The 22,372-nt window shown below is 56.1% G+C and overlaps 2 protein-coding genes across 5 annotated transcripts; one reads left to right on the top strand and one right to left on the bottom strand.

Moving 5' to 3' along the window:
- On the top strand, positions 1-15,294 carry CHRM4 (cholinergic receptor muscarinic 4). Of its 4 annotated transcripts, XM_058026186.1 has the most exons (4): positions 15-73; positions 9,570-9,709; positions 11,634-11,800; positions 12,285-15,294. In XM_058026186.1, the coding sequence occupies exon 4, from the start codon at positions 12,290-12,292 to the stop codon at positions 13,760-13,762; it is 1,473 nt and encodes a 490-aa protein (XP_057882169.1). In that variant the 5' UTR covers positions 15-73; positions 9,570-9,709; positions 11,634-11,800; positions 12,285-12,289; the 3' UTR covers positions 13,763-15,294. The 4 variants fall into 4 exon arrangements, with proteins under 4 accessions (XP_057882167.1, XP_057882169.1, XP_057882170.1 ...); XM_058026184.1 differs by lacking the exon at positions 9,570-9,709 and having other exon boundaries at positions 1-73; positions 11,759-11,800; XM_058026187.1 differs by lacking the exon at positions 15-73 and having other exon boundaries at positions 8,510-9,709; positions 11,759-11,800.
- A 76-nt stretch (positions 15,295-15,370) lies between these two features.
- MDK (midkine) lies at positions 15,371-20,715 on the bottom strand. Its single transcript, XM_058026189.1, has 5 exons — positions 20,635-20,715; positions 17,250-17,333; positions 16,985-17,146; positions 16,725-16,886; positions 15,371-16,327 (listed from the first exon to the last, which is right to left on the bottom strand). Exons 2-5 carry the CDS (start codon positions 17,326-17,328, stop codon positions 16,302-16,304), a joined length of 429 nt encoding a protein of 142 aa, XP_057882172.1. The 5' UTR covers positions 17,329-17,333; positions 20,635-20,715; the 3' UTR covers positions 15,371-16,301.
- Between the last annotated feature and the right edge of the window lie 1,657 nt (positions 20,716-22,372).

Genomic DNA, 22,372 nt, shown 5'->3' with positions numbered 1-22,372 from the left:
GCGCGGCGCGGCACCATGGCCGCTGAGAACCGCTCGGCGCCGGGCGGCGGCGCGCCCTGGGCTGGGCTGCCCGGTGAGTCGCTGCTCGGGGCTCCGTGTGCGCGGGCGGGGGGCGCGGGGCATCCCCCGCAGGGTCCGGGGGGGGTCGGGCATGGCTTTAGGGTGCATGGGGAGGGGGCTCCGCACCCCCGGGGGATATGGCACGCGGTCCCCCAGGAATGGGGGAAGTGTCTCTGCCAACTTTCCCGCATTCCTGCGTCTCTCCGGGAACGCCAGGATGCCCCGCGGGTCGGGACCCTCGCGCTGGTTCGCTGCCCCGGGATGTCTGGAGCCGTGCAGCCCTGCCAGGGACCGGGGTGATGTCTGGCACCCCCTTTCCCTGCTCCCATCCAAACCAGCAGCGTTCCCGGGATCCGCCGCTCGAGGAACCTCGGGTACCTCTTGTCACCCAGGAAACAGCCTTGTCAGCCCCCTGAGTAGGGAATACGAGCAGCCTGCGGCTCGGGGACAGGCACCCCCAGGAGGAAACCCGGGACGGGGGTTATTTGCTCCCCTGGTGCCTTCTCTGGGAAGGAGACATTCCCGGACAAGAAACTACCTGCGCGCTTTCTTTGCTTCCCTCGCTGTTCCAGCAAGAGCAACAGGGAGAGGATCCCCTATCTGTTGGATACTTTGTCGCCATACTGGGCAAACCCCTCTGGCGCTTGTGGCCACCTCCCAGGACATGACTAGGCAGAAGTTTGCCCCCTCTTCACAGAGCCCTTTGCCAGCCTGGGCATTGCAAGGGAGACAGATCTTGTCCACTCTCTCCCCCAGTGTGGATCTCGTCTTCCCTTTAGCCCTTTCTGGCCCTGTTGCAGCCCTGCTGCTGGTAATGGCAGAGCTGCCCCGTGCTCTCTGTTGGCACATCATGGACAAGGGTTGGCCAGCCACACCCTTCTTTCTTTCCAAAATAATACCATTGACTTCAAATTAGGGAACAGTTCTTATAATTTTTCTTAAATAAAAGCAGCACTGGCTTCTGTCTGACCTGTTTTCAACCCCTCTGGTTGTGCTGTGGATGGATTTTTCTAGCCAGTCTTTGGAAAGCCCAAGGCTAGGGAGATACTTCCCAACCTGAGGAACAGCTGGTGTTCCCCTGTGCCCTGCTGGGAGATGGGCTCTGTTTGAGCATTTGAAGGCTCCCTGCTTTATCACAACTGCCTTGAGTGACCTCCAAAGGTGGTTTGACTTCTGCCACAGCTTGCAGAGTGAGCAGAGGGGCTGGAAGGGTTGCTACCAATGCAGTTGGGTGGCTTGTTGATGCAGGCACTGTCTATCAAAATACTCAGGTGACAGGATCCCAGAGCCCAGGCTTTTGGTGAAACAGCACCAGAGACAATGCTCACGTTGAAATCACAGGTGACACCAAGATGCTTTCGCTGTCTCTACTGCTGGGCACCACCTCCTGCTTCCTAACACCCTAACTCCTGTGATCTGAGCACCTGCTGCTGCTCTCCAGCCTGGACTAGGCCCCCACGAGACATCCAGCAAAGAGCAGGGCATCCAGTGGAGATCCCAATCAGCAGCCCATCCCTGCTCCCCCTTCAGCGGCCCTGGGTGTGGGAGGTGGGGATGGGTGCAGGGGTGGGCAGCAGCCCTGGTTCCTGCAGGAGCTGAGCCCCTGTGCCCTTGCTCAGAGTGGCAGCAAGTGTCCAGGGCTGCTGGATGGAGCGGCAGCGGCCCTGGGAGTGACCTGATGAGTGGGCAGAGGAAAGCTGGCGGGAGAAGGAGGAGAAGGGCTACCAGTAAAAGTGGTTTGTTTATTCACACGAGGGGCATACCCATCTCGGGAGGTCAGTCTGTTTTCTTTCATAGAAGAGAAATGAACTGAAATGATTAATTAAGGCTGTGATCCAATTACTCTGAGTTTGCAGAAGGAGCATGGTTTTTCTCTTTTAACTGTCCCCACAAGCTGTGTCCCCACCCCATTGATGGGAGGTTTTGTCATAGTTGGGATTTTGTTGTTTTGTTCTTTAAAATTAAAATGACAAATATCTCCCCAGGACGAAAAAAAAAGACAAAACCAAAAAAAGACAAAAACAGGGAATAAAAATAGTGAGACCAGGAGGAGCAGCTGATGCAGAGCAGTCCCTAGCATACCTTTGTGTTGTTGATGCTTTCTCTGCCTGCCCTGCTGAGCCCTGACCAGCAGCATCCACAGAGGAGAGGAGGTTTGGTGAGCGCCCAGCCGAGGTGGCAGATGCAGCTCTGCAAAGGCAGCAGGGGGATCACTTGTGAGAGGAGAGGGAGATGGAGGCTGTTTGCAAGGGGCTGCTGCTTTCTGCACAAACACTGCTCCTCTTTCCACACGGACAGACACACAGCAACTGTTTCTTGTGCACAAGCTGACCCCTTCTCCTTGGCATGCTAAGCCAGGGCTTTGCTGGCCATCTTCTGGAGAAACGGGCATTGTCCTCGAGCCAGTTGCTCCTCAGCCTGACGTGGGTCTATGCCCTTATTGCTCTCCAGTAAGCCAAGGGAGGAGATTTGCTTTGCATTTCAGCATCCATTCTGGGCTGGCTCTAAAATTGCATGTTACAAGATGTGTTTTGGGGAGATATGAGAGTGCAGGACCTGACACAGCGAGGAAATGGAAGTTTTGGACCAGATCATTCCCATGTACTTCCTCTTCTCACTTCATTCCCATCCCAGCATCCCCTGCTGACTGCTCTTAAGCCTGCCCAAGCACCAGCACCCACCACGAGTGGGCCAGGCCCCAGTGGGTGCAGTGAGGCTCCACACCCAGGCACTGTTGAAGCCTCTTCAAGCTGGTGATTGGAACCATGCCAAATACATCCTTCTTCTGAGGGATTTGTGTGACCAGTCAGAAAGCAGACAACAGCTTTTAGGAAGACTCATGTGCTCTCCTGCCCAGGGCCCTGGCAGAGCAGGCGGTGAGGGCCTGAATGTCTGGCTGCTGTCTAACTCAGAGCCAAGTGGAGGAGTGTGCCAGCCTCGACTGTCCCCAGGAGCACAACCCACCATGACATCCTTTTAAGCCTCTAGGCATACAGTCTTGCTGCATCCAGACCCTTGAACATACCAAAGTGGACCCTTGCCCTGCATTCAAACAAATACATTTACTAAAGCTTCAGGGAGTCAGGCAATTCCTGGACTAATTAATCTGAGGCAAGTGTTCCCTGGTCAGGCTGATCCATGATTCCAGTATTTTGCTGATGCATGAACACAGGGCAAGGTGTCTCGTATACAGATCCTCCCCTTGATGCTTAGACACAGAGTTTTAGCAGGAGACACACAACCAGTCCCTGTTTCCCCAGCTAGAGACACCTGGGTGTCCTCACTCTGTCTGTCTGTCTGTTGGCAGCCATCCCACCTTCCCTGTGGATCGGTGCACTGGTCCTCTTGGGACTTTGTGCCAGGGCAGCATCATTTGACCTGTCTTCAGGCCCTGAGTCCCCAGCAGTGTGACACAGCAAGCGAGGCTCTGCTGGAGATGCTGCCCAGCCCTCGCGTGCGGCGCGCAGTTGCTCACACCTTCGCCCCGGGGCTGCTCTCGGGACCCTCCAGAGATGCCTTCAGCCCTGAGGCTGCACCACATGGAGGAGGAGCTCCAGCAAAGGCTCTGTTTGTACCGTGTATGATGCAAGTTTGCGGAGAAAATTAACATCACCAGCCTGTCCAAGCCTGCAAATGCAATGGCTGTAGGCACAGTGCTTTGTCCCTCTGACGGTCCCCAGAACTGCTGCTGGAGGTCCTGCAAATCAGAGCATTGCTGTGACCCTGTCCCCATGATGCTTTATGTCCCGTGCAACGTGTGCCCCATTCCCAGTCGGTGCATGAGGCGGGGGCAGAGGTGTGTTCCCTTCCCGAGTGCCCTGATCCCTTCCCACCTCCCGCCCCAGCGCCAGGCAGGTTGAGGTGTGCGGCTGCAGAGGAGCCTCTCCCACCTGTTCCAGTGACTCAGAGAGAGCTGGAGAGGGACATGGGGAAGCACAGGGCTGTTTATTTGTCTTCAAGAGCCTTCAAGAGGAGTTACATCCCAGGTCACTTGGTGAAGGAGGGGCAGCAGCTAGGAATTTTGTCCTTTAAAGGCAGAACTCGGTGCAAACCATGGAGCTCCTTGAGCTCAGCAGGCTTGGCCTGAGCTATCGGCATGTTACTGAGATATTGAGGGTGGCTGTGCTCCCCCAGCCAAGAAAGCCAGGCAGAGAAGCAGCCCCTCTGGTACCACAACTGCTTTTAAATCTAGCATATTGTATAGCACCTTGCAGCTTGGCAGAGGAGGCAGTGGGGGCTGGCACCGGGAGCCTCAGCTGGATATGTCTGGAGGTGAAATGTCATCAGCAGGGTTAAGGCTCCTGGTGAATTTGGTTTGCATTGGCCAGTTAAGGGGTTAATGTCTTCAGCCTCTTTAAGCAGAATTAGATTTATTTGTCTGTGGGAAACTTAGCTGCAGTTGTGCAACACTGAGGCTGAAAACATGAGTCTGCAGACACGATGTCCCGGGCCCTGCATCCGCTCCAGGTCACAGAGCAGCTCTCCAGAGGCCTCCATGGCACTGTGCTTCACTACCCCTCACGTGCAGACCCTGCCAGTGTCGATGCCAGCTCCCAGTCCCAGGCAGCGTGGCAGGCTGCTTCTGCTGAGGGGGGATGAAGGTCCTTGAGGGATCTTGGCATGACTGAGATGGGAGAGTACCCGGCATCTTGCCATCTCTAGTGTCACTGGGGTAGTTTGGATCCCTCCTCTGCTGACAGTTACATCATGTGCAGTCCCAGATAAGGCCAAAAAAGTGCATGCATGTGTACAGAGAGGAGTGGAGAGCAATGCAACCCTTCTGGCATCTGCCTTTGCCTGGCAGGCATGAATTGCCTGGCCTTGGGCCTGGCCTTCTGCAGCACTTAGGAGCAGTGTCCAGCATGGTGGTCTCTATGCTTCTTGCAGAGCTCAGATAACTCACCAAGGCCCATAAGTGATGCTCAACTCATGAAACCCTCTGCTACTATGTGCAGTCCCTGTCCATGAGGTGGCTAAAACCCTGTGCTGTGGGGTGAGCAGCACTGCATCCCTGACTGTCTGAGCTGCATCCCCACCCTACGGCTCATGGGGACCTGGGGAGCAAAAAGGATGAGGGGGCCAGCATGGGGGCCAGCCCCTGCCTTATTCAGCACCAGCACAACAGGCTGGGATCAGCATCCTGCAGTGAGAGAGGTGACTCCAGGCAGGGCTGGGCTGCCTGAGCCAGAGAGCTGCAGCCTACAGATGTTTCCAGCTCCAGCACAGCTCCCACTCTGCCCAGCAAGGAGCTGGTGGGAGCCTCCAGAGAAGGCAACAGGGAGAGGTTTGCAGGCAATGTCTCTGTGTGAGGTCCCTCCTTCTAAGAAGGTTTTCTTAGGATTTTCTCTAGAGGAGATAAGTAATGCCTCCCTGGCAGACCGAGACTATTCCCACCTCTATCCTCTCCATCCCTCCCCTTTTCTGTTGGAGGGATTTCCTACCTGCTCTCCTCCCCTGGCACTCCGACCCCCACATTTTCCATTCTGCCTGTCCATGCCCTGGCTCTGCTGCCCATCTTCTGCCACAGCTCCTCTTCCTCACTCTATCCCTTTGCTCAGACATCACCTCCAAATCCTCTGGCAGGTCTTGTGGCCAAATGGGGTCTCATATTTTCAGTTTCTTTTTCATTAGCACCCCAAAGATTCCCATCTGCTACCTGCCCCCAGGAGTAGGGCTCTCTCTGTGTCTAAGCATCAAGGGGAGGATCTGTATATGCAAGAACCCTCCATCCAGCAGGGTTCTTGCTCCTGCCTGATTTTCTGCCCTTGGCTCAGTTCTTTTCTCTCATCCATTGCTTAGCTCGCTCATTTGTCCTCTCAAAGCCCTGTGGAGCTGCTCCATGGGGCAAGGGGCTCTTGTTTTCATTGCCAAGTCTTTAAAATTTCAGATGAGCACCTTACTGTTTGCTCCCTGTGGTGCCTCAGCTCTGGGATGAGTTACAAGCACGTCCCCCCTGCCAGAGCAGCGCTGCATCTCTGGCTGCCCGAGCTGCATCCCCCCTCAGTTCATGGGGCCCTGGGGACACACAGGGTGAGTGCAGGGTGCTGCAGGTCTCTGCATGAGGGCCAGCCCCTGCCTTATTCAGCCCCAGCCCAGGCACCTGGGGGGGCAGATCCCTGGCCGGGGGGGGGCAGATTCCCCATGTGGGTGGTGGGGACCTGGCATGGGCACCTGGGGCTGTGTGGGGCCATGGCAGGGTGAGGGGGCTTCCCAAAAAGAGCCAAGTCCTTCCCCTTTGCTCCCAGGCAAGGCCTGTCCCTGGGGCAGGGGAGCTGCTTTTCTAAGCAAACAGCTCTTGGGTGTTGCAGCACTTGCCCCTCTGGCTCAGTCACTCCTCCACCATTGTCTCTGCCCCAGGCATCTGGTCCCCACCACTCACCTCTCCCTGGGAAGAGCCCCGCTAATCCAGGCAGTCACTTGTTGCTGCAATCCTCTCTCTCCCCCCTCCTTCCTCTCTGCTGGCTGGTCCCAGAGCCCTTCTCGGCAGTGGGACCTGTAGCAGCAGCAGGGTTATTTCTGCTGTGCTGCCTTGAAACAGCTGGGTTCTGTTAAAGCTTCAGCCAGGCATATAAAAGAACATGAGCATCTCTCTGAGGCAGAGAGCATTAATGCAGTGGATGGGAAGGGAGAAGTGTGTCTCCAGCCCAGGCTCAGCTGGAAGCCCAGCACCTTCCTAGCTCAGGCACCAGCAGGGAGCTGCAGCCCTGGGGCGGCCGAGGGCACTGTGTCCCCCTGGTCCCGCTGTGCCGTGCCGCCGTGGTGAGCCCTCTCCCGCCGGGATGTTCCCGCCGGAGCCAGCCAGGAGGCGTGGGAGCTGCTGGGGAGCCGCCGGTGCCTGGGAGCTGCAGGCTGGGCACAGCAGGGTAAGGCTGGAATTCGGCTTGCGTGGCATTTGCCATGCACACTTGCTAGTGGCGTTCCACTGATAGGCCATTTATTTGGCCTGATAATTGGGTGACAGGAGGTTAATTAATTGTCAGAGTGACCAGTGTTCTGGTAGGCTATTTATAGGAGTGACCTTTCAATTACTTTTTAAAAAACACTTTCTCACTGGCTCGCTTCTTGTCTGGTGATGCTGCGGGTAAATGGCATGTGGCCCCTTACAGCCTGCCAAGGGCACATTAGGGATCCAGGCAAGTACAGGCACGTTTGGGCAGGGGTGCAGCTGTGGCTGCCGTGGGATGCTGGAGCCTGCCGGGCTGGGCTCCACCTGCAGGAGCAGCTCAACATCCGCGGCCTGGGTGCGGCACCCCGGCTTTGCTCTGACGGCCAGCATTAACCACAGGGAGGGCAGGGAGGCTCCTGGCTTGCCTGGGGGGTGGCGGGCTTGCCCAGCCTCAACACTCCCTTCTGGCCTGGACACAGCAAATTTTACAAACCTGATGCACAAACACACATCAGGCACGGGGGGGTTCCCTGGCCCTCTCACCTCCCCCTGCAAGCTGGCTGCTCCTGTGCTGCCGAGCTTACTGCTTCTCCAGCGGCTCCAGGAAAAGCTATCAGAGGTTCTTAATTTGTGGGGTGGAGGAAATTGCTTTGCCTCATGAGGACCAGTTGAATAGCAGAGGAAGAAAGAAGAATAAATTATTCAATGGAAAAATCAAATGCGCAGAACCCCATATGTTACTGACAAGAAACAATTCCTGTCCCACAATGGCTCAGATCTCCTCTGGAGCAGGATAAGGACTTCAGGGATCCATCGACCAGAGGGGTGAAAGCGCAGCCACCAGCTGGAGCTTGAAGGGCTTGCCATTTTAATGCAACAGCTCCTGCTGGCCCCTCATCTCCTTTCTGTTTTTCTGGTTGTTTATTGTCTTCATCATTCCAACGCAGAGGCACGGAAGCAGACCAACACCAACCCTCCCCTGCCAGACATGGGGCCGGCTCTTCATCTTCTCTCATATGTTGTATTTCTAAGGTGCCTGTTCCCAGCATCTAGGAATTCTGTTTTCACACTCTGAGGGGTGTGAATCTATCAACCAGAACAACCCTTCACTAGTTGTAAAGTAGTGCCATGATTCAGGAACTAATTAACAGCTATTAGATAATGCAATTAGCGCCACAAACTGCCATCCTACCCTAAGTATACCTTTCCTTTGTGAGCGTGAGCCATAAATGTCTAGCGTCTTCTGTTCCCTGTTTTTTCTCTCTCCTCTCCTCCTTGTGGTGGTGGCTGCACAAACTGCCCAGCCGCACATCACATCAGCAATCTGACCTGACAGGATTAATCCCGTTAAGACTTTTACCCTCTCTGCACTTTTAGGAAGGCCAAGACAGGCAGGGGGCTGGCAGTAGGGCTGCCTTGGCTCTTTCCAAATGTCACACCAAAGGTGACGTGCCCAGGCCCAGCCTTGGCACCGAGAGAGAGCAGGAGGTGATGTGTACCTTCTCCTGGAATGTGCCTGTGGTGCAGGGGGCCACCTTTCCTCTCTCCTGGAGACAGGCAGCTCCCAGACCCCCACAGGATCCATTCAGCCAGGAGCTGACAGCCACAGCCCCTCCATCCTGTCCCTGGGCTCGAGGTCGCTTTCAGTTGTGCTGGTGCTCCAGACCCATGCAGGGCTAAAGCCCATTTCCTCTGGGAGCCGCTCACGCCCGCAGGTGCCCACTAAAGCACGGCTTTCTGTGATTCCTCTCCCTCCCCTGTGACATCTCCCTCCCCAGGCTGCTGTGCGAGCGTGGGGCTTGCTTTATGATGGGGTTCCTTGCAGAGCTCTGCTCGCTCCCAGAGGCAGAGACACGGCTTTGCCCTGCCTTGCACCTGCTCCCTGGGTATCCCCAGCCCTGAGGATGATGCTGGGACGGGGGCAGTGCCACAACAGGAAAGGAGACGGCTGGTGATGCCATGTGGGGCAGGGGCTGTGGAGCAGAGGGCGGCTGTGCAGTACAGAGAGAAGATGTGGGGAACACTGGGGCAGGAGGGCTGCTTGCTCCAGGAGCTCATCCATCACACGGGTGTGTGTAAATGCCAACCTCTCCCATTGTCTCTCTATGCCGTGCAGAGGGCAGCAGCTCCTTCCACATCAGGAGCAGCAGGGGCGGGAGGGAACTGACCCCTCCATCCCGCGTGGGCCGAGTGCTCAGTCACGAACGCAGCCCATGGAACACCAGCCTCCAGCTGCTGCAGATTCTTGGTCACAGGGTGGTCACCAGCAGTCTGTGACAGGGCTGTCTCCTCTCCTACCTGGCAAGAGGCTGTGAGGCAGCTTGTGGGAGCCGACAGGCTGGGAAGGCTGGCTGGTAAGGCACATGAGGAAACAGCAGGAGTCTTCTGCTGTGGTCTCAGGCGTCACCCTGTGACAGAGCACTGGCTTTGCTCTCGCTCTGGGGTTGACTCCTCACACAAGAGTGGTCACACCCATGATTGCCGGCAGCAGTGGAGACCCTGCTGTGCCCACTGCCCGCAGTAGTTGGACCCCACCCAAATTACAATTTTCTCTGCTTGGATCTGTGGCTGTGTGGGAAGGGAGAGGTATTTCCCTTGATGACACAATTGGTGATCACTGCAGCTGCCACAGAAGCTCTTGGACTGGAGGATGCTATCAGTAAAGAGTTGGAGTCTCCCAACGGCTTCGATGGAGAGGAGAAAACCAGCTGTAAATCACTGCCAAAAGTCTGAGGGAATTTGCAAAGCCAGTTGGTGTCACAGGTAAGGGTGTCAGCCCTAGGAGCCCTTCTGAAGTGTTCTCTCAGCTTTGTCAAGGCTTCTCTCAAACAGGGGATTGCCTTATTTTTTGCTATTAGGTGAAGGCTCATCGAGTCCAAGTGCTCAGTGTTTAAGCCCTCCCCCCCGAGGCGGCGGCTGCCTCTGCCTCCTCACACCAGTTTGCAGCGCGACCTCTGGGTGGCATCCAAAGGCTCGCCTGAGGGGCTGCCGCGGCCTTTTCTCCCGTCTTGGGACGCGTACAGAACAGCTCGGGCTTGAGATGGACTTTTCTTACTTTGGGTAACTGAGAACACAAGCCTCTGTCAAGGCTGATAATTAATTAGACACGCTTAGAAGAGGATGCCAGTTCAGGAACAAAAGTGAGAAAACTGAAACCCACATTTTAGCAGAGACGATGGAAAGGTTTCTTTTCAAGACTTTCAAATTCTTCTCGGAAGAGCTGGGGTAGATGTCTGCATGATTGCTAGCTTGTCTGATCAGTTTGATTAGCTGTTACAAGAATGACAGTTAAATCTCCCCATCTCACCAAAGTGAAGAAATTAAAACTCATTTCTATTGTACTGAAACCACCCCCTAAACTGCCATGATTATATATTTCTAAGCCATTTTATACACTTATCACCTCTTCTCACATCCCTGGCTGGGTGCCCAGGAAGGATGGCAGCAGAAACCTCTTTCCCTCTCCCTTGATGCGTCCCTTGTGCTTGGAGCTGGGTGCAAACCTCCAAGCCTGGGCAGCGCTGCCAGGCTTCCTCACCCCATCTGTATGTGGCATGTAGCACCTACCAAAGGGCATTGCTTTCTTTTAAAAGCCTTTTGTCTTCACAGACCTGCTTAGAGGATAATGGTAGGTATTTCTTTGTCCCTCGCTCACTTATTTTCCTTGCACCTGTAAGAGGAGCTCCATCACTATCGCAGCTGTATCCTTTCTAATGCAGAAGCTGCCTAAATGGCTACATCAGATCCTGGCTTTAGCCTCTCAGCAGCCACATTTCCATTTAATTACACCTGTATCTCTTTAGAAAGTGCTTAAATTAAAAACGTGGCTATTTGCTGATGGCAGACATCTCCTACCCTCGCCACAAATGAAAGACAAGGACATTTCTTTTCAAATACTTAAAACAGACAAACTGATCTCAAAGCCTGCCAGGCCCTATTCAGAAGAGGTGTGTGTTAAAGGCACATTTATACATTCAGCAAAATCAGCTTTAGGAGTCCGGGCCATTTGGAGCCATCTCCCAAGCCAGAGACACACTGTGCTGAGCACTCCCACTGTGGGGACCCTCGCTGGCTCCTGCTGCTTTCCTGGCAGCAGTGTCCATGGGGCTGAGCCCCTGCCCCAGGCAGCAGGAGCAGCTGCTGGAAGGGGTGCCCTCGATGGTCTGGCAGGGTTGGAATGCCCCCAGAAGCCAGGGTGAGGCTGGTGAAGGCCCAGCATATTTTGGAGGTCTGGATGGGGTGGGAGAGGCAGGTTCAATGGAAAGCTCTTCTGTCCTGCCCAACTCCCTCAGCGCCTTTGCTTTTCTTTTGCTTTCCAGGAAACTCCCTTTCATCTCAGTATAGCACTTCTTGCCTATTGATTTTTTTTTTTAAGGTCCATTCCACTCTTACCTTGGGTGATTAACTACAGGCATCTTGGTTTGGATGAAGGCAGTAATTCTGTCCATAATTCTCATCACTTTTCATAAATAATTCCGTGTATCATGCTGAGGTGTCTGACTCTACACTGTACATCTGGCCTGGGGGGCTGCAGCTGCACTGTGATGTAGGACTGAGGGAAGGGGTCATTGCTTCCCAGCATCAGTGACTGATGGCACTTGTGCAGCTCCCTCCCTTTCCTGAGCCTGCTGCGCTGTGCGCTGCGCCACACCAGAGCACCCACCTTCAGCCTTTCTTGTCTTTTCAGCATCTGTATCTCAGCAGTGTCACCCTTTGGGCAGGGTCACCTCTGTTGGACAGGCTGGTGCCCTCAGTAAGATGTTGTGGGATGCACGCAAGATGTGGTGTAACTTGCTGTTTTCCTTCTCCCAGATTTCATCTTCCAGAAGGAGCTATTTGCTGTGAGAGACACAGGTGAGCTGAGCAGACCATGGCATGGGTTCTGCGGGTTAGGCCCCTCTTGGGGAGTGCTGTGGGGAGGTCAGTGGAACATGCCTGGGGTATACCATCACCCTGCTCTTGTCCCTGGGGCAGGGCACTGGCTCCATGCTGTGCTGTTCTGGCAGTGAGTGCTGTATGTGCATCCCCCCTGGCTCTGCAGTCCTCTTTCCCCAGCCCTTTGGCTCCCCTTTGTGCCTCTCTGGGCCGCACGAGGTTGTGACTGTCCTAGCCCCACTCCTGCTTTTCTCCCTGCAACTCATTTGCCTCCTCTACTGCTAAATAGGGACACAAAAAATGCCTCCAATGGACTCCTGGAGTGGCAGAGAGGGGTCCAGGAATGCCAGCAGATTTTTGAGCACTAGTCAACAGCAGTGCTGGCCTGGGAAACTGAGGAAATGCTGCCAGGACAGGCTGGCAGGTCTGATATTCTCCCTTTCTGTCCTTGCTCTCCTTGCAGATCCCATGCACAACCTCTCTGCTCAGCCCTGGCAGGCAAAGATGGCCAACCTGACCTATGACAACTTCACCCTGGGCAACCACTCCGAGGTGGCCGTGCAGCCTCCCACCAACTACAAGACAGTGGAGCTGGTTTTCATTGCCACTGTCACCGGCTCACTCAGCCTTGTCACCGTGGTGGGGAACATCCTGGTGATGCTCTCCATCAAGGTGAACCGCCAGCTCCAGACTGTCAACAACTATTTCCTCTTCAGCCTGGCCTGCGCAGACCTCATCATCGGGGTCTTCTCCATGAACCTCTACACGGTCTACATCATCAAAGGCTACTGGCCACTGGGGGCCGTGGTGTGCGACCTGTGGCTGGCTCTGGACTATGTGGTGAGCAATGCCTCTGTCATGAACCTGCTCATCATCAGCTTTGACCGGTACTTCTGTGTCACCAAGCCCCTGACGTACCCGGCCAGGAGGACCACCAAGATGGCAGGGCTAATGATCGCGGCCGCGTGGATATTGTCCTTCATTCTCTGGGCCCCTGCCATCTTGTTCTGGCAGTTCATTGTGGGCAAGAGGACAGTCCCTGAGAGGGAATGTTACATCCAGTTCCTCTCCAACCCAGCGGTGACATTTGGCACAGCCATTGCTGCTTTTTACCTGCCCGTGGTCATCATGACGGTGCTGTACATCCATATCTCCCTGGCCAGCAGAAGCAGGGTAAGGAGGCACAAGCCTGAGAGCAGGAAAGAGAGGAAAACCAAGTCCCTCAGATTCCTCAAGGGCCCCATGGTCAAACAGAACAACAATAATTCTCCCAAGAGGGCCGTGGAGGTGAAGGAGGAGGTGAGGAATGGGAAAGTGGATGACCAGCCATCTGCACAGACAGAGGCCACTGGCCATCAGGAGGAGAAGGAGACATCCAATGAGTCCAGCACCGTCAGCATGACCCAGACCACAAAAGACAAGCCCACAGCAGAAGTCTTGCCAGCAGGGCAAGGACAGAGTCCAGCCAACCCCCGGGTGAACCCGACTTCCAAGTGGTCCAAGATTAAGATTGTCACCAAGCAGACTGGGTCTGAATGCGTCACCGCCATTGAGATCGTCCCAGCTAAGTCAGGTGCCTCTAACCACAACTCCCTGGCCAACAGCCGCCCGGTCAACGTTGCCAGGAAGTTTGCCAGCATCGCCAGGAGCCAGGTACGGAAGAAGCGCCAGATGGCTGCCCGGGAGAAGAAAGTCACCCGCACCATATTTGCCATCCTGCTGGCCTTCATACTCACGTGGGCACCCTACAACGTGATGGTCCTCATTAACACCTTCTGTGAGACCTGCGTGCCCGAAACAGTGTGGTCCATCGGCTACTGGCTCTGCTATGTCAACAGCACCATCAACCCAGCCTGCTATGCCCTCTGCAATGCCACTTTCAAGAAAACCTTCAAGCACCTTCTCATGTGCCAGTACAGGAACATTGGCACAGCCAGATAAACTGGTACTCAGGGACCACTTCAGTATCCTTATGGAAACCCTTCCCTTTGCCTCCTTTGCCAGCGGGGGTTCTTCTGCTCACCACTCACAACAGTGCAGACTGTGCAGTGATTGCAGAGGATGCCCTTCATCCAATGCTGACAAAAATCCAAGGCATTTCTGAGCTACAGGTCCTTCCAGTCACCTGGGCCTGGGGACTAGCTCAGGGAGCCAGGGAGAAAGCCAGAGGCAAGAGGAGATGTGGTCACCAGGAGCCCTTCCCAGCTCCATGCTCTTCAGATTGGCCAAATGGCATCAGTGTTTCTCCTAAGACTGGATGTACCTTTTTCCCCAGCTGACCATCTCCATGGCATCAGATCTTGTCTGCATGCAGATGGGCTAATGCTGGATGCTTTCCATTGGCTTATAAAGCGTTTATTACCCAAGAAATGAAAAGAAACCAGGGTCAAACATTGCTAGACATCTTGGACCAGGCTGACTCAGGCAGGCTGATGGGGAGTCCTGCTGGCCCAGGCAGGCCTCCTGTGAAGGCAGCCAAGATTGGACCCTAACAGATGTGGCAAGATGCTTCCTTTCCCTTGAGAGTGCCATCAGACATCCTCACCCAGGGTCCTGGGGCAGAATTTTTCCCTGGACTCTGGCTCTGCTCTCCCCTTCACATCCTTTCTGCCCTCAGACAGCAATTTGCTGGAAAGACAGACAGATAAACCAAGCACTTCACTCCTGGATAAGGAGTGTGAAACCCAGTTGCTCCCAACAATGATGGAAACTAAAACTGGAAAGAAAAGCCCTGGTTTGGTGCAGGACTTCGTTCCACAGCCCTGGGGGAATGGGAACCCTGAGTAGTGGGCAGCAGTGACTGTGAAAATAACTGTCCTTGGGAGACAGGGGGGACCTGGGGGTCTCAGAAGGGCGGGAAGAGGGTCTGCAGTGTGGCCAAGGGGCCCTGTGTCTCATCTGGGCCGTGAGCAGGTCCCCGCTCTCCCTGCAGTGGGTGTGGGAGGCCTGATGCATGGCTCTGGAGGCAGGAGAGGATGACGGTGGCCTCCAGCCCCCTCGTGCCTGGAGTGCAGGGGGCTCCTGCAGGGAGGCTGAAGGAGCCGGTTGCTGAGCTTTGTTCATGGATGTAACGCTGTCATGGGTGTTGTGGCAGAGCCCCCAGCATGCGGGCTCCAGCCAGCGCCTCCAGCCTCCTCCCAGCCAGCCCTGTGTGCAGCCCAGAGCACCCTGGGGCTGCTCCCCAGCTCCTCCCAAAGCCGGGTGCAAGCCTTCTCCTTGCAGCCAGGTGCAGGCAAGGGATGGGATGGGATGGGGCCGCTCTAGCACTGGCAAACTCTGTGTCCGTATGTCCTTCCTGTCCTCATGCCAGGGTGCAACCTGCAGAAAGGCTGCCCCAGCCCGGATGGGAGCCCCTCCATCACTGCCTTTAGGGGTACCCAAAATGCCTGGTGGATTTCTGGGTATTTTTAAATGGTTACAACTGCAGCCCAACACACCCCAAGACAAATAAAGACCTTTGACCAGGAAACTAATGTCCGTGGTGCGAGGAATGAATGAGTCATCGCCTGGGTGGCTCCTTCCCTGCTTCCCAGTGTCACCCACTGGTGACATTTCCTGCAGCCCATCCCTTCTGCCAAGAGTAAGGGGTGGCAACCAGAAGCGTTGTTACAAAGAGGCTGTGAGGGGTCTGGTGCTTTGTCCAGGACCATGTGCATGTGGCACCCAGGCCAGCTGCATGGTAACTTCACTGCTGGCGCCAGTGGGGTCAGCAAAACTGGGGTTTGCTGGGGTTTCCAGAACAGCAGCACTTTGTGGGGACAACAGGGGAATTCTGATACTTTTTTAAAAAAAGATTTTTATTGGAAAAGAAAAAGAAAAATTCCAAAAGGAGAGCTCCCACCCAGCACTGGTGTTGGCATGGCAAAGGCAGAGGGACTGCAGCCCCAGCATGGACACACATGGTTACAAGAGAGGAGACACAGTTGCTTCTCAGGGTGATGGCTGTGTTTTCCTCAGCTGCTGTGGGTAAGTCATGCCGCAGCCAAAGGGATGCTGAAATAAACCCCCTGAGGTGAGAGCAGTCCTTGAGTGAGAAGCTTCAGTGATGGGGTTACTCGAGCATTCAACGCCCAGCCCTTCCCTCTGGCACTGGTACCTGGTGGAGGAGCAAGGAGGCTCCTGGGCTTGCAAAAGTATGTGCTAAAGGCAACTCATTTGTGCTGGAGGGTGGAAAAATGTGTGTTCCATCCCAGCTCTCTGAGCACATCCCAGTGTACCCCAACAGCAGCCCAGAGGAGGTGAGTAGGATGCATAGGTAGTGCCCATGGGGCAGCAAGGAAGGAGGCAGCCTATCCTGCAGGGTGGGTGGGTTTGCTCTCTACAACACTAATGATTAAAACAAGGCATCTCAGTGAAAGAGGAGGTCATGGGAAGGAGTAAGGAGAGGAGGAGGAAGACTGTAGTGTGGGCCAGCTACAGCTGGACATCCAGTCCTGTAGGCACCATGTTGAGGGGCCGATGAGGACGCTGGTTTCCTGCTCTAGTCCTTCCCCTTGCCCTTCTTTGCTGCATTCAAGAAGCACAGGAGACAAAAGTTAGTGCATGTGCTGGCAGCTCACAGTCCCCCAGACACTGCTGTGGTAGAAATGTAGCCAGCGTGGCTGGCTGAGCACGGCGCAGTGGCTGCGTCCCTGCAGGCAGCCTCCTGCCATGCCAAACCACCTTTTGTACCAGTCCTAGTGAGGAGAGCAGGGAATCCCCATCCCACCAAAGATGGCAGTGGTTTGTGGGGGGACCAGGGTTTTTCCTAGTAGCACCTCCCACCCTGCCAGCAGCTGGACTTCACAGTGCAAAGGAAAGAGCATCCAGCAAAGCCAACCCCAATAGGCCAAGGTACCTCTGAAAAACCCCTGGGCAGGGTTGCCACAGGACCCTTCTGGGGACACGAGTGGCGGGAACTGACCTTTGGACTTCGCCTTGATCTTGGAGGAGCAGGGCTTGGTCACATAGACAGTCTCCTCACACTGGGCATTGTACAGGGCTTTCTTCAGGATTCCGGAGCGAGTCTTCAGGCCAGTCTGGGCACTGCAGCCTCCCCAGCTCTCAAATTTGTACTTGCAGTCAGCTGGATGAGAGGGGAGAGGCATCAGAACTAGTCAGGACCTGGTGGCACATTAGCCCTGGTCACCCAGCACAGGGTGGTCCCCACCTCCATGTACTCACCTCCAAATTTCTTCTTCCAGTTGCAGGGGATCTTGCACTTGAGCTTCTTACTCTCACCTTTGCAAGTTCCCTCGCGGTAGCCCAGGCCACAGTCCTTACTGTTGGGAACACAGGGTCCCCAGCGCCAGTCCTCGCACTTAGAGCCATCCTTCTTTGTCTTTTCTGTGCGGAAAAGTGCAGTGGAGTGGAGTGGGTGCTCTCTGCAGGGACAGGGGAGCGTGCCCCACTCTGCCCCACTGCCCCCCTGCCCCGGGCTGCCCCTCACCTTTCTTGTTTTTGCCAGCCTCGGCGGTGGCAGCCACCAGGATCAGCACCAGGAGGAGGAAGAGACTCCGAACCTGCATCCTGCCTGTGGAGGAAGGAGAGAGTTGGGGGGGTTGGAGGCTGGGGTGCAATGTGGTGTCGAGGAGGGGCATGGTGGGCTGTGGGCAGCCTGTATAAGACAGGAGTAGCACACACTCACCTACATGCATGTGTACACCCCTGTGCCCTGCTTGGTGCCACCCAGTAGAATATGTTCACTAATTGCAACAAGAAGATTAATTGTGTACCTCAACAACTGCCTCCCACCAGAGAGCTGCAGGGCTGAGAGATTGTTCCCACCCCTGCAGCCACCCCAATGCCCTGAATGTGGTCGAAATGCTCTCCATGGGAACCCCACAGCCCACATAGCATCTGGGGAAGGACATACAGTTGCCAGCCCTTACCCTCATATTTCTGTGTGAATCCTCTATCCATGACCCAGCAGGCTGCTGCCCCATATCAAAGAGCCTTGGGACCAGGGAACACAGCTCCCACAGTACCTTACTCCAGTTCCAGAGGATGCCAGGGAGAAGGAAAAAAGCCCGGGAAAACAAACCTGCTTTCATGAGAGGTCTGAAAGTTATATCAGTGGATTAAACACCAAAAAAAAGCATCCACCAATGTGGGAGCTCATTGGAAGGATGGAGCCTGCTGCCCATGCCACCCATGCATGCAGGGGGTGAGCAGGTGTGCACACACCTGGGAGCAGGTTGGGGACAAGGGCGCACACACATAAGGGTTCCGCTCTGGGGATCGAGCCCTGTCCCCCTGCCCCGGTGGCCTTGGACCATGCGATGGCTCCTCTCTGGCTGCCACCACAGGACTCTGGGGGATGGTGCTGCCCACACTGGGCTCCCAGATCCTGCTGTCAGTGGGAACAGGAGTGCAGGCATGCAGAGCCAGCATTTGAAATCTGGAGATGCCATTCCTGTTCCACCAAAGCCTTCTAAGATGCCACCCATATCTGTGTGGCAGCAGCCATCCAGAAAATACAGGGCACCTGCCCTGACTCTGTGATGGGCTTTGCAGAACTGGGCTGTAGAGGACAGGATGAACCACAGGCCCCAGGGGACATCAAGGAAGAGAAGAGCCTGGGGTCAGCATTTGATCCCTCCCCTGGGCTCCCTGGGCAGCATGCCAGAGAGAGCAGCATCCCACATTACTCAGGGTCCGGTGCATTCACCTTTCATGCATCCGCCGCCAAGCTACCGGCTTTGCTCTGCATTGAACTGTCACAGGGAATTACACAGAGTGGCTGGCTGAGGGCACAGTCGTGGGGCTGAGATCTGCCTTCCCCCTCACCCAGCCCGGCTGGGAGCCATCCTGCCGAGCACAGCACAGCTCAGCTCTGCTCCCACCCATCTGCCTTCAAAGGGGACAAAGGCTCAGCCAAGATAGGCTGGTTACAGATGACAAGGCTGGAGCTGAGCTGACTTACACACATGGCTGTCCCACTTTCTGCAGCGGCTCTTAGGGGCTAGCTCCTCTGACATCCACATTATTCACACCATCACCCTGGTTTCACATGTTCTGTTAACTTCTCCCATCCTTTGCTGCAGAGCATTTCCCTGTGCTCCTTGCACCTACCTCCCATCCCTCCCACCAACCTTTTGCTCAGGCCCTTCTGACATGGTCTTCTGCAGGGCAGACAGCCACAGCTGCTGTGCTCATCCCTGTCTCACCTCCAGGCATGGACTCCCTCTGTTTGCCACGGGCACAGTGGGGTCCTGCCCATATAAATGGAGGGATGCCAGAAGGATACACTCTGAGGAGGTGACCAGCTACAGCCCCAGCAACCCCTGAATTTGCTCCCAGGCTCAGCCCAGCATGTCACCTTCCCCAGGCAAAGGTCTGCAGGGACCTTCACTCGTGGCTCATCCTAAAGCATTCATAAGGAAAAGGGAGTGCAGTTTTCCAACTGGTTTTCCAAACAGCCAGGCAAACAAGAGTTTTTTCTGGCTGGGCTGACAGCACCTTCAGGCATGCTCGCACAGCCCTACTCCTCCTGTGTCCCTGCGGGGCCCTGGCTTCTCTCCTCCTCAGATGCTGGCTGGCTCTCACATAACATCAGCCTCTGTTCTCCCTTCCCCCTACTCCAGCTGCTCAGGGTTTTTGTGATCTAGATTAGCTCTAAAAAGAAAAATTAAATCATCTGGTGAAGCTGAAGCTCTAAAAAGAAAAATCACCTGGTGAAGCTGAAGCAGAGCTCAAATACCCACTATTGCAATGGGAAAGCTTCGACCTCTCTCCGGACACCGTTCCGGGGCAGGTAGTGCCATCGACTTCTCCTAATGCGGCCCACACATCCTCCGCAGCTCCTGACCCCGCAATGCTGACCCCATGCGCTCCCGGGAACGGAGAGGGGCCGGGCTGTCCCCCCCTCACAGCCCTTGTCCAGAAGTGGGACCTCTCGGCTCGGCTCAAATTGCAGCTGGCTCTGGCGGCGGTGGGCGCAGGGCTGCGGTCCTCCCTCTGCGGGCTGAGCTGTTTCCCAGCCTCCGGGCAGGCAGCCCGGCACCCGAGGAGCCAGCCCAGCGCCCGGGAAGCCCGTGGCCTGGAGCGACAAGCACCGCCACAGTAGGAAGTTCCCTGCTGCCTGGAAAGGGGACACCGAGCGTGTGGCCGTGAGCCAAGGCGCTGGCACGGCCGGGAGGCTTTCCTAGAGGCGCTGAGGGAAGCACGGGGGCTGTGGGGCTCTCCAGCAGGCGGCCTCACCTTCCCCTCGCTGTGAAGAGAAGGTGCTCCAAGGGAAAAGTGTTCTGCCCCAGCGCTGAGGGCAGAGAGAGGAGCAGGCAGCGCCCTTCCGCACCTCTGCTCCCTCCTCAGGGTAGATGCTGTGCCGAGAGCCCCGTAGAGCCTTTCCCTCGCCCTCCGGAGAGGCGGGCGGTGGTCGATCCCTGCTCCGGGGCGGCTCCCCGGGCTCCGATCGGAGGATCTCCACCAGCTGAGTTCTCCTCGAACCAGTGTGGGGTGCTTCCCCAGAGGAATGGGGGGGGTAGGATACCGGGCCACTGACTCAACCCGTCTGCTCTCCGGGAGCCCTCACTCCCTACCGAACTCCTTCCTTCTGCATCTCCAGGCTCTTCCGTGGCTCCTCTCAGACGATCCCGCACCGGGGGGGCACCGCCCCCCGTCCTTCGGCCCCAATTGCCCTTTTCTGCAGGTCCTCCCCAGCCGGAGCCTATCCCCCACCCCGGCAAAGCCCCTTCTCGCTCCGGAGAGCCCTCAGCCTGGATGACTGCCTCCTCCCTGGGGAGGTGACGGGCGGTCGCCGCTCGCCTCGCCCCGGGCGCCCATCTCGGTGGGGCCCGACCCCGAGAGCTGTGCGTGTGCGGGGCCGCACTCACCTGCGGAGCGGAGCGGAGGGCGCGGAGCTGCTGCCTTTGTGTGGCGGCCGCGTGCGGAGCCCCGCGCGGCGCACAGCGGCCCCTGACGTCGGGCTCGGCTGGCAGCAAAAAGGTGGGTTTTTAGCCCAAAACTTTTGCAAGCTCCTCCTCTGCCCCCCGGCAGGCACAAAGGCAGGCGGCGGAGGGGCGGCCGGGGGTAGGCTGGCCCCTCGGCCGCTGGGGCGGGGGCAGCCGGGGCCCCTCGGGCGGGGGGGAGCTGGGCCCGGGCAGCATCAGGTCCCGCGGGGCACGGCTCCTGTCCCTTGTCCCCTCTCATCTTCCTGCTGTGCTCTCCTACCCGTACCCGCGGTGCGGTACCAGGGAACCTGTGCGGGTTCAGGTGACCATGCACCCCAACATCAACGAGTGGCCAAGGGTGCACAGCTGAACAGCCGAGGAGCGTCTCCCCTGGGGGCTGCTCCTCTGAGTTCCGATGGAAGCTGGCCCCGGGGACATCCCCGCACCTCGGTGGAGTAAAGGGAACCAGCCTGTGTCTCTACCAGCGCCGTGGATGCCTCCTCCATCAAGGCCACTGGCATCAATGGACAGACCTTTTGTAATCTCTGTCCTTTTCACCCTTCTCTGGTTGCTCTGCCCCTCGTGGGAAGTTGCCAGAAAAAAGGGTACATCACTTACATACTGCCCCAAGCATCTCCCCTGTTCTGTCCCTTGTGACCCCCCTGCCTGTCCCCAGCTCAGACGTGCTGCAGCCCTTGGACCAAGCAGTGGTGTCTGACTGCTGGTGGGGGATGAAAAGGACCATGCAGATGCGACCGCTCCTTTCCCCATCCACCACCTTTTCTTGGGAGGTGAGCAAGGCAGCAGCAAAGCCAATTCCTTATTGGAGTTAGCAGCCAGAAAGGAGAGTGTCATGCAAGAAAAATGGGGCTCTGGTAGGGAATGGAGTAATTTCTCCACCTCTTATCCTGGAAGAAGTCTGCTGAGAACAGGGCTGCCACAGGTGGGGTTGCAGGGCGGGGCTGTTTTTTATGAGCTGCTTCGAAACCAGGAATCACTTTCCAAGGGAGTGCCACATTTAATTGCTAGACTGCCAGCAGTTTCCTAAACATCTGCAGAGGTTTTGAGGAGAGCTGGTAAATGTGGGAACATGTAATCTCCCCTTCCTGCTGCACACACAGCAACAGGTACTGCTCTGTGTAGTGAGGGATGGGGAGATGCCAGGCTGTAGGTTTGAGCCCAGGATGCAGAAATGGATCCTGATAGCTGGGCTGGTAGCAAAGCCAGTAACCTCCCACCATTGCTAGGCCTTTAAACTCAATCTGAAGAAAGCTGCTGAGACAAACTTCAATGAACAAAAGAAGGACCTAGGTGTACATCAGGTTTGCACGTCTGAACCAGGAGACTCTGATGAGCAAAGCAAGGCCTATAGAAATGTAAATGTTAAAGAACTAGGTGTGGTGCAAGCACTGCTGCTTCTCTTCAGTTGTTTCTGGCCAGGAGCTGAAGATCTCTCTGGAGTCCCAGGGCACAGCAGCACAAGGTGCAGTGAAGCCCTGTGTGGATTTTCACTCGTTCCAGGGGACCAGGAGACAAGTGCTAGCTATGTGAAAGAGCAGAGATGCATTGGTGCACATCACTCAGCAGTGGCTGTTCTTGGTCCCTTTGGACTCCTTCCAAAGCTCAAATTAGCAGCAAAAGGCCTTGGCTGCAGAAAAGAGACTGAGGAAAGGAGGAAAAA

This window comes from Melospiza georgiana, chromosome 6 (assembly GCF_028018845.1).
Source record: "Melospiza georgiana isolate bMelGeo1 chromosome 6, bMelGeo1.pri, whole genome shotgun sequence".
Lineage (NCBI taxonomy): Eukaryota > Metazoa > Chordata > Aves > Passeriformes > Passerellidae > Melospiza > Melospiza georgiana.
Note: the sequence above shows the minus strand (reverse complement) of the source record. Positions and strands in the feature narration are given on the sequence as shown.

Coding starts and splice junctions, on each gene's coding strand:
- MDK (XM_058026189.1), bottom strand. CDS start 17,328: ATGCAGGTTCGGAGTCTCTTCCTCCTCCTGGTGCTGATCCTGGTGGCT. Junction 17,147..17,249: donor GGCTGGCAAAAACAAGAAAG/GTGAGGGGCAGC, acceptor TTTTCCGCACAG/AAAAGACAAAGAAGGATGGC. Junction 16,887..16,984: donor CTGGAAGAAGAAATTTGGAG/GTGAGTACATGG, acceptor CCTCTCATCCAG/CTGACTGCAAGTACAAATTT.
- CHRM4 (XM_058026184.1), top strand. CDS start 16: ATGGCCGCTGAGAACCGCTCGGCGCCGGGCGGCGGCGCGCCCTGGGCT. Junction 74..11,758: donor GCCCTGGGCTGGGCTGCCCG/GTGAGTCGCTGC, acceptor TCCTTCTCCCAG/ATTTCATCTTCCAGAAGGAG. Junction 11,801..12,284: donor ATTTGCTGTGAGAGACACAG/GTGAGCTGAGCA, acceptor CTCTCCTTGCAG/ATCCCATGCACAACCTCTCT.